Raw genomic sequence first — 13,189 nt, 5'->3', positions numbered from 1 at the left:
ACACCACATACAGCAGCTTGACATGTATTTGTGGTGCATTTCTGGCTCAACTTTAGTGTTTGGTGTAGTAGCAATTGTTTTTCCACCTTCAGTAGCCTTAATAGACCAGAATGCACTGCAGCTAGGAAACATTTCATGCTCTGAATGAGAGTTACACCGGGGGAAGTGTTATTTTGGACATCAGAAAAATCTGTTCCTTTGAATTTTAAAAAACATGAAGGTTTAGGGTTCGTTAGCTTGTGTACATGAAAACATGAGGAGAAACGTCGACTGCCACTCCAAAGTGTTTTGGTATGAGACATTAAACATCGCCTATCGTAGAAACTCTGTTTCACTTTGTAGAAACCTGAAAAAAAAATTCAGCGGGTTAAAGATTATATTTAAATTCTGGGTCAATTTTAGATGAAACAGCAGCCGTGGAGTCTGTGTTGAAGCACTCTGAAATCACTGCAGCTCTGATTTGCACTTGTGTCTCTTCCCTGGCTCATTCTCCATCGCACTGACAGCTAAGACTTCGGGGTTTTGGAGTGTTCAAAGGCGTCTGAAAACTGAAAACATGATTTTTAAGAGAAAAAATTGACATAATTAAACTGATGGCGGTAACTGATAGTGTTGTTAAATAATCTTTTAAATCACAATTTATGGCATTCCCTCATGTTCAGGATGTAGTTGTTGTACCAGAAGACAGTTGTACCCATTACCTGTACTGTACACGCATCCCTTCTACAGCCTCTTCTTTGTTAACTGTCAAATGGCATCCTGGGAAATGTAGTAAAATGACTAAATGATATAAGGTTACACAGAAAGTGGATACATCACATTCAATCCCAAAATAACTCCTAAAGTGTGTTCAGCGTTTCTGACTGATGTAACAGTGGGAGATGATTCAAAGATGGATTTTTTTCCTTGGGACTTAAAGGTCCAGTGTGTAGGATTTAGGGGGATCTATTTGCAGAAATGGAAATTATGTTTTCATTAGTGTATAAATAAAGCCTGACCGATTTATAGGATGTCTGATATCATCTGCCGATATTGGCCTACAGTGCTCCAACATGGAAACATATTTTTTTAAAGAGATTTATGATGCAAACAAAGAAGCTTCTGGTGATTTATAATCATTAAATTCCCAGTGATGTTTGCTATTTCAGACAATGAAGTTTATTTTTCATCTTTAATCTGGCTCTAGAGAGGGCCTTTTGTGTTTTGCTGCATATTTAGCTGCCACCATAGCAAAGGTAGAAAACAAGGGGTGTTCAGTTAGTTGCAATCTGCAACCTCACCACTAGATGCCACTAAATCATACACAGTGGGTTAGTCTTTTAGGTAAGGCTTCATTCAGACAGAATCAGACACTGAGGCCAAAACGCCAGTTCTCCCATTCATTTGAGTGACAGAAGTGTTTGAGCACACAAAAAAGTTGAAAAAGAATCAGTTTTGGAGAAACGCAACCTGGCCAATCAGACCATAAGACTATCAGAGTAGTAGTTTCATGTGTAGTCACTCAGCTTGGTTCTGTGCTCCAATTTAAAACACACCGTGATGATTGGCCTCGCATCATAATTGCAAGTAAATGTGCTTTCACTCATACGACCTGCATGCCAGTAGCAGGGCAACATAGCAGCTCTCCTTCGTTGTTTAATGGCAACTGACAAACTGCTTATAGGTGCATTACTGCCACGTCCTGGATCACGTTAAAGTTTTCAAACTTACGTCACACAAACAGGTCGAGGAATGACGCTCCCACACCCTGAGAGTGAATTGCTGCAACACCTGATTCTGCCTGAATGAGGCCCAACACCGTGTTCCAATAATATAAAGGAACAGTACATGGTGTGTGTCTATAGGCCTACAATAACACTTTAAAGCTGCTGCCAGCGTTATTTTCGTATTAAATTATGTTAAATAGCCGTATATTCAAATAGTTATCACTGTTATAGAGTGTTTGGTCAGTAACCCACGTCTCTCCTCCTCCTGCTCATGCAGTAAAAGAGGAAAGACATTTTCTAGTATCCCTGCCCACTTTATCCAATCAGGACAGAGAACTCCATAAAGAGGCGGTCCTGACTGCTCTGGAGCAGGATCCTGCTGTTCGGGTTCGTACACCGGCATTGGCAGAACAGGGAAAGCTACAAATTCCAGCGCTCCTGGCAACGTCTTATACTACCAAACAGAACAAGTGGTGAAAAAGGCTTGAAGAAAAGAAGGAGGCAAAAAGAGCTGCCTCAATGGAGTCGTGCAAGTGTGATGGCACAGAGAGGAGGGAGGGGCTTGCTAACTGCGAAACGGAGAGGTAGTTAGCTAAATGGATGACAGCAGCTTTAAGATGTGCGAAGCTGCGGTTCAGTATGTATATGTTGTCTCTGGGTCAAAGAATGAAAGCGGAAAATAGAGTCTGTCATCTAGCACAATTTATTCCACCATTTGTTTACAGTAGCGTTGTAAATGCAGTTTGTTTGTATGTTGATTCGTAGTAGTCTTCATACATCAGCTCTTGGCATTCTGAAGAGTGAGTAACACCTCACATGATTGAAATATTAAACAAATATTGTTAAATATGAACAAATGAATAAATAAGCCCCGTCCAGTGGATCCACAGTGGGACTACAGAGTCCTTTTTCGGGTCTGAGTGGCTCACGTCTCCAGTCACAGTCAGCCAGACCTACTCTAGCAGAAACACAACGTGGGGAACTGACAGTAGCATAGACCAAGAGGTGCCTCTTGAATCACACACTCCAACACACATGCACGAACAGTCATATGCACGGAGACACACACGCTCTCGCGCTCGAGGCTCTCACGAGAAAATGACTAATCATGGTCACATGAAAACTCTGGCAGATCTAAAAAGAAAGAACCAAGAGCGGTTACGTGTGTCATTTACAATATGTCATGTCGCTTCTCTGTAGCTGTAAACATCAGCAAAGTAAAGGGACGACTGCCAGTCGCACGCACAGGGAACATGGACATCTAGACTGTAAACATTTCAATACACAGACACGCACAGCACTGTCCCAGTCAGCCCTCTACACTGACCTTTCACGCTGTCTCACACACACTCACACACACACACACACACACTTGGCTTCAGCAAAAGCTATCCTGTCACGGTTCCAAGCTCACACACACACACACACGCACACACACACACACACACACACACAGTACATACACAAACCGGGTGAAGCCTGACACTGGAGCATCCCAAACACACATGTTACACAGTAGGAGCGTAAACTACATTGCTGGCCCCTTCCTCCCTCCCAATCAGAGAGCACGCTCAGACCGCTCCTCTCCACTCCTCTCCACCCCCAGTCCATCTTTAGATCCCCCCCTCCATCCTGTACAAACAAGACAAGCTGACATCCCAGTTTTCTTATTACAATTTTTTTTTAACCCTCCATCCGTCCCTGCCTGCCCAGGTGTGCACAAACCAGATCTAAGAAGCATTTTTGGGACTTTTTGATTTGATTATTATGAGTCAAATCGGCGAGGAGGGGTGCAGAACTGAGGCGGGAACTATGAGAAAGAAGCACATCGGGACCCAGTCTTTAATGAGAGGTCACCGAGTTGGAGTCCTGTTGTGAGATGAGAGGCCCACCGAATAATGTACAAGTCTGTTTCTCAAAGCAAGCTTCTGCAACTCAACAATCCTCCATGCGTCAGTTTCCTCCTCATCCTCGTCGCCTTCCTCCTTTCTCGTGTGGTCTCCTTCCCTCGTGCCCACTCCCCACTCTGCTCTGCTTTCTCTCCTCTCCCCAGTTAAGGCCATGGGAGGGCTGGACACTAATGACTGACAGGCCTGGATCCAGATACAAGATGGAAGGCCAGCTGCTGGAGGCCTGCGAGGACCTGAGCGCGTCAGGGAGGCAAATGGCCACTTGAGCTGGAGAGGGAGTGGAGGCCGATGAAGCCCTTTGAGGGGGCTCTGTTTGCCTGGGGGAGTGAGAGGGAGGGCAGGGGAGTTGTAAGCAGTCTCTTCAGCAGACGTAAAATGGAGGGCTCGGGAGGGGCCCTTTAATGTACGATGGTTTGACGGTCACGTTTTTTTTGGTTCAGTTCACGAGGAATAATTATCTTGGTTGGGATGATGGATTCTTTCAGGATACGTATGTGTTGATCGCTTTGATTGTTTTATCAGATTTGGTTGAGTCTGTGTCCAGATATCCATGGCAGGACAATGAGACATCCTGGAGACAGAGAGGAGACAGACAGACAGAGAGATAGAAGCAAAAGTTATCCACGAGTATGAGGATTTACCATCGAAAAACATGCATTTAAATAATCTTACTCATGTTGAATATCGTTAACAGTATTATCACACCACAAATGAGGCTGAATGTAATCTTTAGCCATGCTAGCAGCTTGACTCTCATTGTCTCATGATTGCCAGGACATTTTGCACAGATACTCATGGTCCCCAGAGGATGAAGCCTAGTGATTGGTGATTCTCTGACCTTTCTCTTGGCACCACAACCAGGTCCAAATTTTCATACTCAGTGTGAAATATCTCACTGGCTGAATTACAACATTTGTAGACATGCCTAACTTCTATGACCCTGAGTGATTATGGATCGCAATGACATTTGGAAGACACATTGTTTAACCCCTCAGGATGATTGTGGGGACTTGGCTATAGAGAGGAAGTCCCTCCCCGCCCGGTGTGCCCCATGGGACCTTATTTCAGAAAGAATTGTACTGTAGTCAGTGGTGAGAGACATTTCTGATCCCATCTGAATTGTGCCACGAATTACATTATGATGTTTGTCAATTTAAAAGATAATTTTGCAGGTCAAGAAAGTTTGTCGTAAAAATGGTCAAATGCCATTTAGTTTTGTGTAAATCCGCTCAGTGAACTATATCCTCTCACTCAATAGACATCACCCACACCAACATGGCCGTCACCGTGGCACACAGCAAGTATTAAAAAAAGGTAAACATCAACATAAATCTGACCAGACTCCAAAGGGGAGTTAGTCAGTTCTGTGAGCGAGCTGATATACAGGAGCAGCTCCACAAGGTTTCAGAAATGTAGGCTACTAGGTAGCAGTTAAGTAACATTACACACACAAACAGCTCACTCTTCTCTGCTCGTATGTGTTGAATTATTTCAGTTATTTTTAACCCTTCAGTCCACATTTAGCTGGGACTGCCATTTTAAGTGTCCATAAATCACTGATTGCTCTGAGCGTGTGGTTTTCTGAGGGACTGAACTGTATCAAGCGGTCCCGTTTGTGCCATTGGCTATTTACAAAAGCCCTCTGAGATGATGAACGATGCAAACATGGAACCTGTTAAACATCAGCTTGCACTGTCAATATGAAAATGTTGCTAACGTTGGCAATTATCTCAAAACATTCCTGTGTCTGAGTTAAGCCACAGAGCTGCTAGCATGGCTGTACAGTCTAAGTCGTGTTACAGTATTAATATTTTAATTTCAAGGTACAGTACATGGAGGTTCTGTACAAATAAATATATTATTACTATTATTTAAAATCTTCATCATCAAAATTTGAAAACTATGTGGTTATGTTTAAGGTCTGCCCGAACACAGCAATGATCATTTCTTCTCATTTAACATTTCTATCCACTCAAATGCATCCAATCCATCTTGTCAATGGAGGAAGTCAGTGACTGGACCTCATCTGAATTTTAATACAGAAGACAGCCGTGTGTATGTGCTGTGTGTCTCACCTTGAACAGTATTCATTGTGGCCGTGGTGGTCAGTCAGTCAGAGGGGTGTTCGGGGCAGGACCGATTGATCTCAAACCATGAGTCTATACAGCTACAGATACACACAGACACACAGGCAGTAAGTTATTGTGTGTACAATACAGAGGACACTTTGCCTCAATACTTGAACTGTATGCAGGTCAAACATTCACAGGTCAGTCATCAGGGCTGAAGAAAAATGAGTCAATAAATAAAGGAAATAAGAATAAATCATGAACTATAATGAAGCAAGAGAGAACTAAGATATCAATTCAACTGTACTGTTGTGTTAAATGGATTCTGTACTACAGAGGATTGTTGCTAAAGTAACACGTAGGCATGCTGGACGGCCTCCATGCACTCCCACATTAGCAGTACATACACAATATAGGATACATAAAAGAGACCCAGAGGGAAACATAACAGCAGCGTTACAGCTCACTCACATATGCATTTAACTTCCATGGAACCATTTAACGCTCGTCTCTGTCAGTATCTGTGTGTGAAGGAAGAGGATCCTTCACTCAAAGCAACATTATGTAACTATTTTAACCTCAAAATAAAAGCTTGAAATCATCTGAATGTTACAGCGAGGAATGGTGTCTCTGTGTCTGTCTATGCCAGTCCGCCCTCCTATTGCTTGCTTCTGCACTATGTCACTTTGTTGAGCAGGTTTGTAAGTGAGTAGCGCTTTACGGCAGCACATCGCACTCAGCACCGACTAAGTCACAAACTGTGACTGCTTTTTGCTTTTTTATTCCGTTTTTGATTACCAGCCAAGTCAGCCTATTTCAACAGAGGTTTAGCTGATAGCATGTTACCATCAGGTGTTATTGTCTCTGGTTCAGGTTACATTAGCTCGACATGCTGTTACTGTTCTGAGTCGTGTGCAAGCCTTGTGCAAACTTTGAGCACGCGTGTTGACTTCAACACTGTTATGACATGCTGAGTTTTGTTTGTAGTTTGCACGTAACCTTACCAAATGGTTACAAAAACCGTGGATTTGTATTTACAACACGTGTTGGCCGCCAAATCACACAAAATTCGATTTTCTACATAAGATGCTTTAAATAACAGTACTAATACCACAATTAAGAAAAATCACATTACAAGTACAAGCCTTGCATTTACAATGTTACTTGAGTTACACTACAGAGATTTGACCAACAAAATGTACTTCAATATCGCAAAATTTACTTATTTTCTCAAGAAAGCACCATCAGAGCGCTACATATAACAAATTAAAAAATGTATTTTGCATAAAGGTTGTAAGCTGCTCAAGGGGAGCTCGTTTTTACTCCTTTAATCTTTATACATCATCTAAAGTGACAGGAAGCACTGGTGTTGATGGGTAATGCCCGCTCAGCTATAAGACTTGCTAAAAACACTAGCAGCTGTCAGTTGTCTGCAGCCTGCTCTCATTTGTTTGCGGTAATTATCCTCAGCTATCAGTTAGTTAATCTGACAGAGATATATGGACGTTCAGAAACGCTACACGCAGCACCTTCATTGTCCAGTGTTATTATATGAATAACCTCTAAATCAAAGGCAACGAGTCCTGTCCATCTTTAAGGAATGTTTTTATTGGAGTGCAGTAAGTGGATTTAATTAGAAGAAGTGCAAAATTATATAACGGGCAGTGATTCAAATCTGTGTGCATGTGTGTGTGTGTGTGCGTGTCACCTTTTGTGGTAAATGCAGAGGCACGGCAGTCTGGCTATGGTGTCCCCTTGCTGCAGTTCCTCTAGACAGATCACACACTCACCGGCATCCCTCGCCAACACATCATCTGAAGTGGCAGGTACACGCGCACACACACAGACACACACACATACACACACGCACACAGAGAGAGCAGAACATATATCAGTATGCACCAAAGACAGCAACAATTTCAGACTCGAGCAGCATATCAAACACAGCAGACAGCAGTTAGGAGAGCAGGTTGGTGCATTACACAGAGTAGATATAGTGGTTGTTTCTGCTTGTACCAATGAAAATGCACCAGCAGGAGTTTTGAGATGAATTAGGAGCCTCGACTCTGTTTCCCCTTCGGAAAATAACAGTGTTCATCATATGGAAATTCACCACTGAATACTTTTATTTCCACCCGTCTACTTAATGTAATGAATATAGGCTCTTAAAAAGTCTTGAATGCTCTGTATATAAGGGAAGTCAATACTTCAAATTTAGTTTATAGAGTTTCTTTTTTCATAATAGATATTCTCCATTCAGTTAATAGTCGTCAAGGCTGAGCTGGGAAGAAAGAAAAACTAAATAAGGTAATATACACTACTGCACAGCAAGTTTAAAAGCCCCTGAACACTTGGCTTTAAATCTTACACATTTCTCTATAACATTAAATATTCATGACTACATAAGCAACAAACAAAGTTAAACTAGATTACCACCTTGTGGTTGTGTGACGCTGCAGAGCAGTCAAGTTGCACTTTACATCCATATCTGATAGAGAGCTTCATCACCTGAAGCTCAACATCAGCTAAACCAATGAGCTTCTGTTGGACTCCTGCTGTGGGACTATGAGTGTAAGTTCACTGAGACTGAAAAACTGTCAAATTCCTTGGATGTGTTCACATTTCTGGTCAATAAAGCTAATAGTAGAAGAACACTAAGACGCTATAAATTCTTCACACAAACGTTCAACGCAGCAGCACAGAAGATCTTTACAATCAGCACAGTTTCAAGATCGGTGTCGCCAAGTCTGTATCTGGCCAAATGTGAAAATATGTTCACAATCTCCCCGTCTGTTCCTGAGTTATGATGTTGAATAATGGCCAGAACAGTGTTTCACAGAACATCATGATGTTGCAGCGAAGTTGACCTTTGACCTTTTGGATAGAAAATGTCATAATTTTATCATACTAGACATTTGTGGCCAAAAACATGTTCTGTGAGGTCACAGTGACTGTGACATTTGACATTAGCCCAAGTCCAAGAGGATGTTTGTGCCAAATATGAAGGAATTCCCTCAAGGTGTTTCTGAGTTGTCATGTTTACAAGAATGGGATGTATGGACGTATAGATAATCCAAAAATATGATGCCCCCCACAGCTTTTGCTAGTGTGGAGGCATAAAAACAACGAATGAAGTCATTATTTATGACATGTCTGACAGTAACAGACTGAGCAAACCAGCTTTCTTTGGGCAGAAGTTGTTGCTAGCTTCTGGGCTTCTTCAGCTTCAGCTGTAGCATTTATATTCTGACGAGTTGTAACTCAAACTAAACATTCATGTTACATTCATAGCTGTCTCTGTCCTGCACACTCACCAACCTACTACCAGAGTCATAATGTCAGTTACTCTTGAATCTGTTCCCTGAAAGAGGCACCTCAAACAAGGCAATATAGGTACTGACCTTTGTTTGATGCCCACATACTGTATGTGAGGGAAAGACGCTTTAAACATCCCTCCAAAGATTGGCATGACCAAAGAACACGACCTAGAGTGTCTGGGCTGGGATGACATTTTACACATTTCAGGATTAACGTTAGCGTAAATGTTCATCTGTTCCTACAGTAAGTCAATTCCCGAGCTGGTCTGGCACTAGCCCACAAGGTTTTTTGATCCGCATATGGTCAAGAGAATACCAAGTGCACACATTTAATAGGCCACATGTATCCTCTGCAGCATGATATGCAAACAACCATACAGAAAGCATTGCTGCAGGAAACCATGGACTTGTACACAGTATGTTGTCTAACACACTGAGCATAAATGTACTGTATGTAACAATTACAGCTTTGAACTGTGAACCTGAAATGTAGCAGATGATATAGTACGACATGTTATTTCACAACACCTCATTTCACATCTGTCACTGTGGGGCACGGCTACAAAGACTCTGCAGCCTGGCTGCTGCTCCACTTTGAGATTGGCTGGCTGGTAAAGCAGCAGCAGAAACCCCAGCTTGTAATCCACAGTGAGTCAATTAAGAGGCAAGCTGGTCGCAGCTTGTCACCAATTATCTGCCTTTTTTTTTTTTGCGTGTCATCTTTGTTGTTGAAGTGACTGGGCGTATTGTCCTCCTTTAGCTGTCTGTCGCTGCTTCCCTTTGTTTGTTCACACACTGTAGGTACGCAATCCAATTCAAAATATTTGATTCCCTTTTTAAGATGTTATTTGAGGAAAGCTGGTTTGAACAAACTGGTTTGCCAGAATAAAATGGTGGCAGTTAACATTCCTGCAAACCACTGATACATTCACGTACGTGTCATAAGCTACGTACTGTACTATACTGACATTTCTACATTATGTATCATCTCACATTCGCATTGCATGTTTATTAACTGACTTTCATATCAGGAGGGGATGGTGGTACAGGCGTAGAGGCTACCAAGCCAGTGACCGCAGTTCAAGGCTGCGTTCAACATTTGTGTGTTGTGTGAAACCACTGGATATTTTTAGAAACCTAACAAAGTGTTTCATGTGCCTAAACCTAACCAGATCATAAACAGTGTCACAACATAAAATTGAAAAGTTAACCTTAAGAAACGTAAAGTAGCATGAATAAATAAATAAATAAATCTTAATCTTATCCGAGGTTTGAAGAACCATACCAACAATTTTTTTGGCGAGTGGGTTAAAGTTGAGGCTGCTTGCCACTACACTACTTACCAACAGTATCCCAGACCACAAAGGCACCATGAGGTTGTTCACGAGCCTTATGGCTTCTGGAATTAAACCAAACTACCTTCTAAAGTACAATTCTAAGGGACTTGGCAGTACGTCACCATATGTTTCCTTTTTGGGCCACATTTCCAATCTAATTTTACTACATGAGTTCAATATAAAGGGTCACATTTAATACAGTGTTTCAATCATGTTGAGTCAATGTGAATAAATTAAATATCCGGATGTGTGATTAACACAGGAGACACATTTGAAATGCATTACATTAATGGCGAATACTTGAAAAATAAACGCTTCAAAAACACATTATGTTTACGTTGAAGTTCCAGAGTAATGATTGAATAAACCCATAAAGTTTTAGAATTAATTGAACTTAATCAGATTTATTCACACTGGCTCAACATGATAGAAAAAAACCTTTGCATTAAATGTGACAATTTATATTGTAATATGTATGTATGTAATAGAATTAGATGGGGAATTTACATGTAATTAAGTCCACATCAATGCATAATTACTTTTTTCAGTGACTACATAGATGAAAGATTTTTTTTAAATAATATAATTAAAAGTCAAGTGACAGCATTCAAATACATGCACCTCATTCAACTGGATAAACTGGATTTACTGTCGCACTACCAAAGAGGGAGCCAACATTAACATTAATTCATGTGAAAATGTCACACATTATTGCCCTGGTAGTAAAAAAAATCCAGTTTTGAGGATGTGCCAGAATGATAGTAGACATTCTTTCCTATCTGTCAAATGAAACATGAATGCTGTCCAAGAAGATTATTCAAGCTAAAGAAAGAAATGCTGACTGAATAAGAATCTGAAATCTAGATAGATAGATAGATAGATAGATAGATAGATAGATAGATAGATAGATAGATAGAACGTGGGACAGATAAGGAGAGGGGGTAGAGACAGAAAGAGAGACAGAAGACATATGCTCTGACTGCAAATCAGCTTAGTTCCACAACAAACTCCCATAACCCCGCTCTCCTCCCTCCCTCCCTTTATCTATCTCTCTCCTCTTCTGACCCCTCTCCTTTATTCCATTGTTCTCTGTAGCACATCCCTCCATCCCGCCGCCCTCTGTCACCCAGCATCTCTCCGACAAAGTGCTCTGGATTAAATCTCAGGAATCTACATACACTGATAACAATAGAGCTGCTCTACTCCTCCTCTTACTTCTCCTCAAATATCCTTAGCATACAAATCCAACCCGGAAACACTCAGAGATTAATCAACTTCCAAAAAGTCTGCAGAGTCCTTTAAGAGACACGATTGTTCCCGTTTGATGGCGGGTGCAGAGTGTATTAAATCTAAAGTCAACATCTGACCTCGGCTTTAATAATCAGGTGAAGAGGGTTGTTCAATCTTGTTTTCCTCACCTGTGAAATGCTTTAAAAATGAGGTCATCTGGATAAAGTTAGAGTCCTAACTCATCATAGTCCTACCTCAGCCAAAAACTCTCTACATCGATTGCAGTATAAATTGCAGCTGCAAGGCTTTTAACTGGATCAGATAAGAGTGTATCAACACTGTTCTAGCAGAGGTACAGTGAACTTTAGAGCTGATTTTAAGATTTTATCGATCATCTAAAAAGACTTTTGTGATCTTGAAGGTACTTGAAGGTAGTGAGCTTTTACCTCCTTATGTACCAGCACGTGTCCTGATATCCAGTTTCCTGGAGCTGAAATTAGGTCATTGCATTACAACATGCTATACTCCACTAAAGATCAGATGAATGGTTTCAATACTTGCTGGTGCTGCAATGTTTAACTGAAATTGTTGAAAAAACAAAACAAAATTCTGATCCTAAACAAACAGCGTTGTTGGTCAAAGATCTCTTAAGGACAGTTTTATTATGTGACAACGCTATGGTTAGGGTTTGTTTAGGTTTAAGCACTAAAACAACGTGGTTAGGTTTAGCAAAAGACTGAGATTTGGTTTGAAATGACTACAATGTTAAGGTTAGGGGACCTTTGTTATGGAACAATCATGGACATGCTTTAAAAAAACAATATAGCCGATCTGTTGAATGGAAAAGGAATGTCTCCTGTGTTGAAGTCTGATGTTTTCTTGCTCGAAAACAACTTCAGTGTCAGAGTCTGACGTTTTGTTGCTCTAAAACAACTTCATGGAGCATCATAGACAATATGTTGCTCTATAACACGTTCATAGTGTCATAGAGTCCAGCGTTTTGTTGCTCTATAACAAGTTCATGGAGTCATAGTGTCTGACAATTTGTTGCTCTAGAAAAACTTCATAGAGCATCATAGAGTCCAACATTTTGTTGCTCTATAACAACTTTGTAGAGCGACATAGTCTGATGTTTTGTTGCTTTATAACAACTTCATAATGCCATAGACTGGGACATGTTGTTGCTCTGTAACAGTTTCATAGAGCATCATAGAGATTGATGTTTTGTTGTTCGATAACATTACCCGACTTCTTCCTTCTGCTTGTCACTTGAACGTCAACGTCGTGAAATGACTGTTGTTGTTGGGAGTAAAGTCTCAGATTGTGTCTGTTCCTAATGTCTGTCTTGAAGGTTGCGTTGGAGAAAAGTTCATGGTAGTTAAAGAGTGAAAATTTAAGTCAAAATCCTGTGATGATTATGAGACGTGTAGTAACACTAAATTGACATATCATCACCTTATGAAGTTGTTATGGGAAATGTGTTGGCAGACAGTTGCCTGGTTACAGATCCAGCACATACAGTAACATTAATTTAGAGTTGTGTTTCATCCTCCCATGCTCAAGTAGTAATTGTCTGCCAAGGAGGGCTGTAGAGGAACATTTATGGAGTGTAACATAAAA

General features: G+C 41.0%; 1 protein-coding gene across 1 annotated transcript in view; it reads right to left on the bottom strand.

The window, feature by feature from the left end:
• Positions 1–2,395: 2,395 nt before the first annotated feature.
• znrf1 (zinc and ring finger 1) overlaps positions 2,396–13,189 on the bottom strand; it is a 63,521-nt gene continuing 52,727 nt past the window's right edge. Inside the window, exons 3-5 of the mRNA XM_073472690.1 lie at positions 7,394–7,499; positions 5,692–5,783; positions 2,396–4,187 (exon numbers count right to left, since the gene is read on the bottom strand). Coding sequence (XP_073328791.1) covers positions 5,726–5,783; positions 7,394–7,499 — 164 coding nt within the window. The 3' untranslated portion in view covers positions 2,396–4,187; positions 5,692–5,725. The remainder of the gene's footprint in view (positions 4,188–5,691; positions 5,784–7,393; positions 7,500–13,189) is intronic.

The sequence above is a fragment of the Pagrus major genome, chromosome 8 (genome assembly GCF_040436345.1).
Source record: "Pagrus major chromosome 8, Pma_NU_1.0".
Classification (NCBI taxonomy): domain Eukaryota; kingdom Metazoa; phylum Chordata; class Actinopteri; order Spariformes; family Sparidae; genus Pagrus; species Pagrus major.
This window is presented reverse-complemented; position numbering and strand designations above follow the sequence as displayed.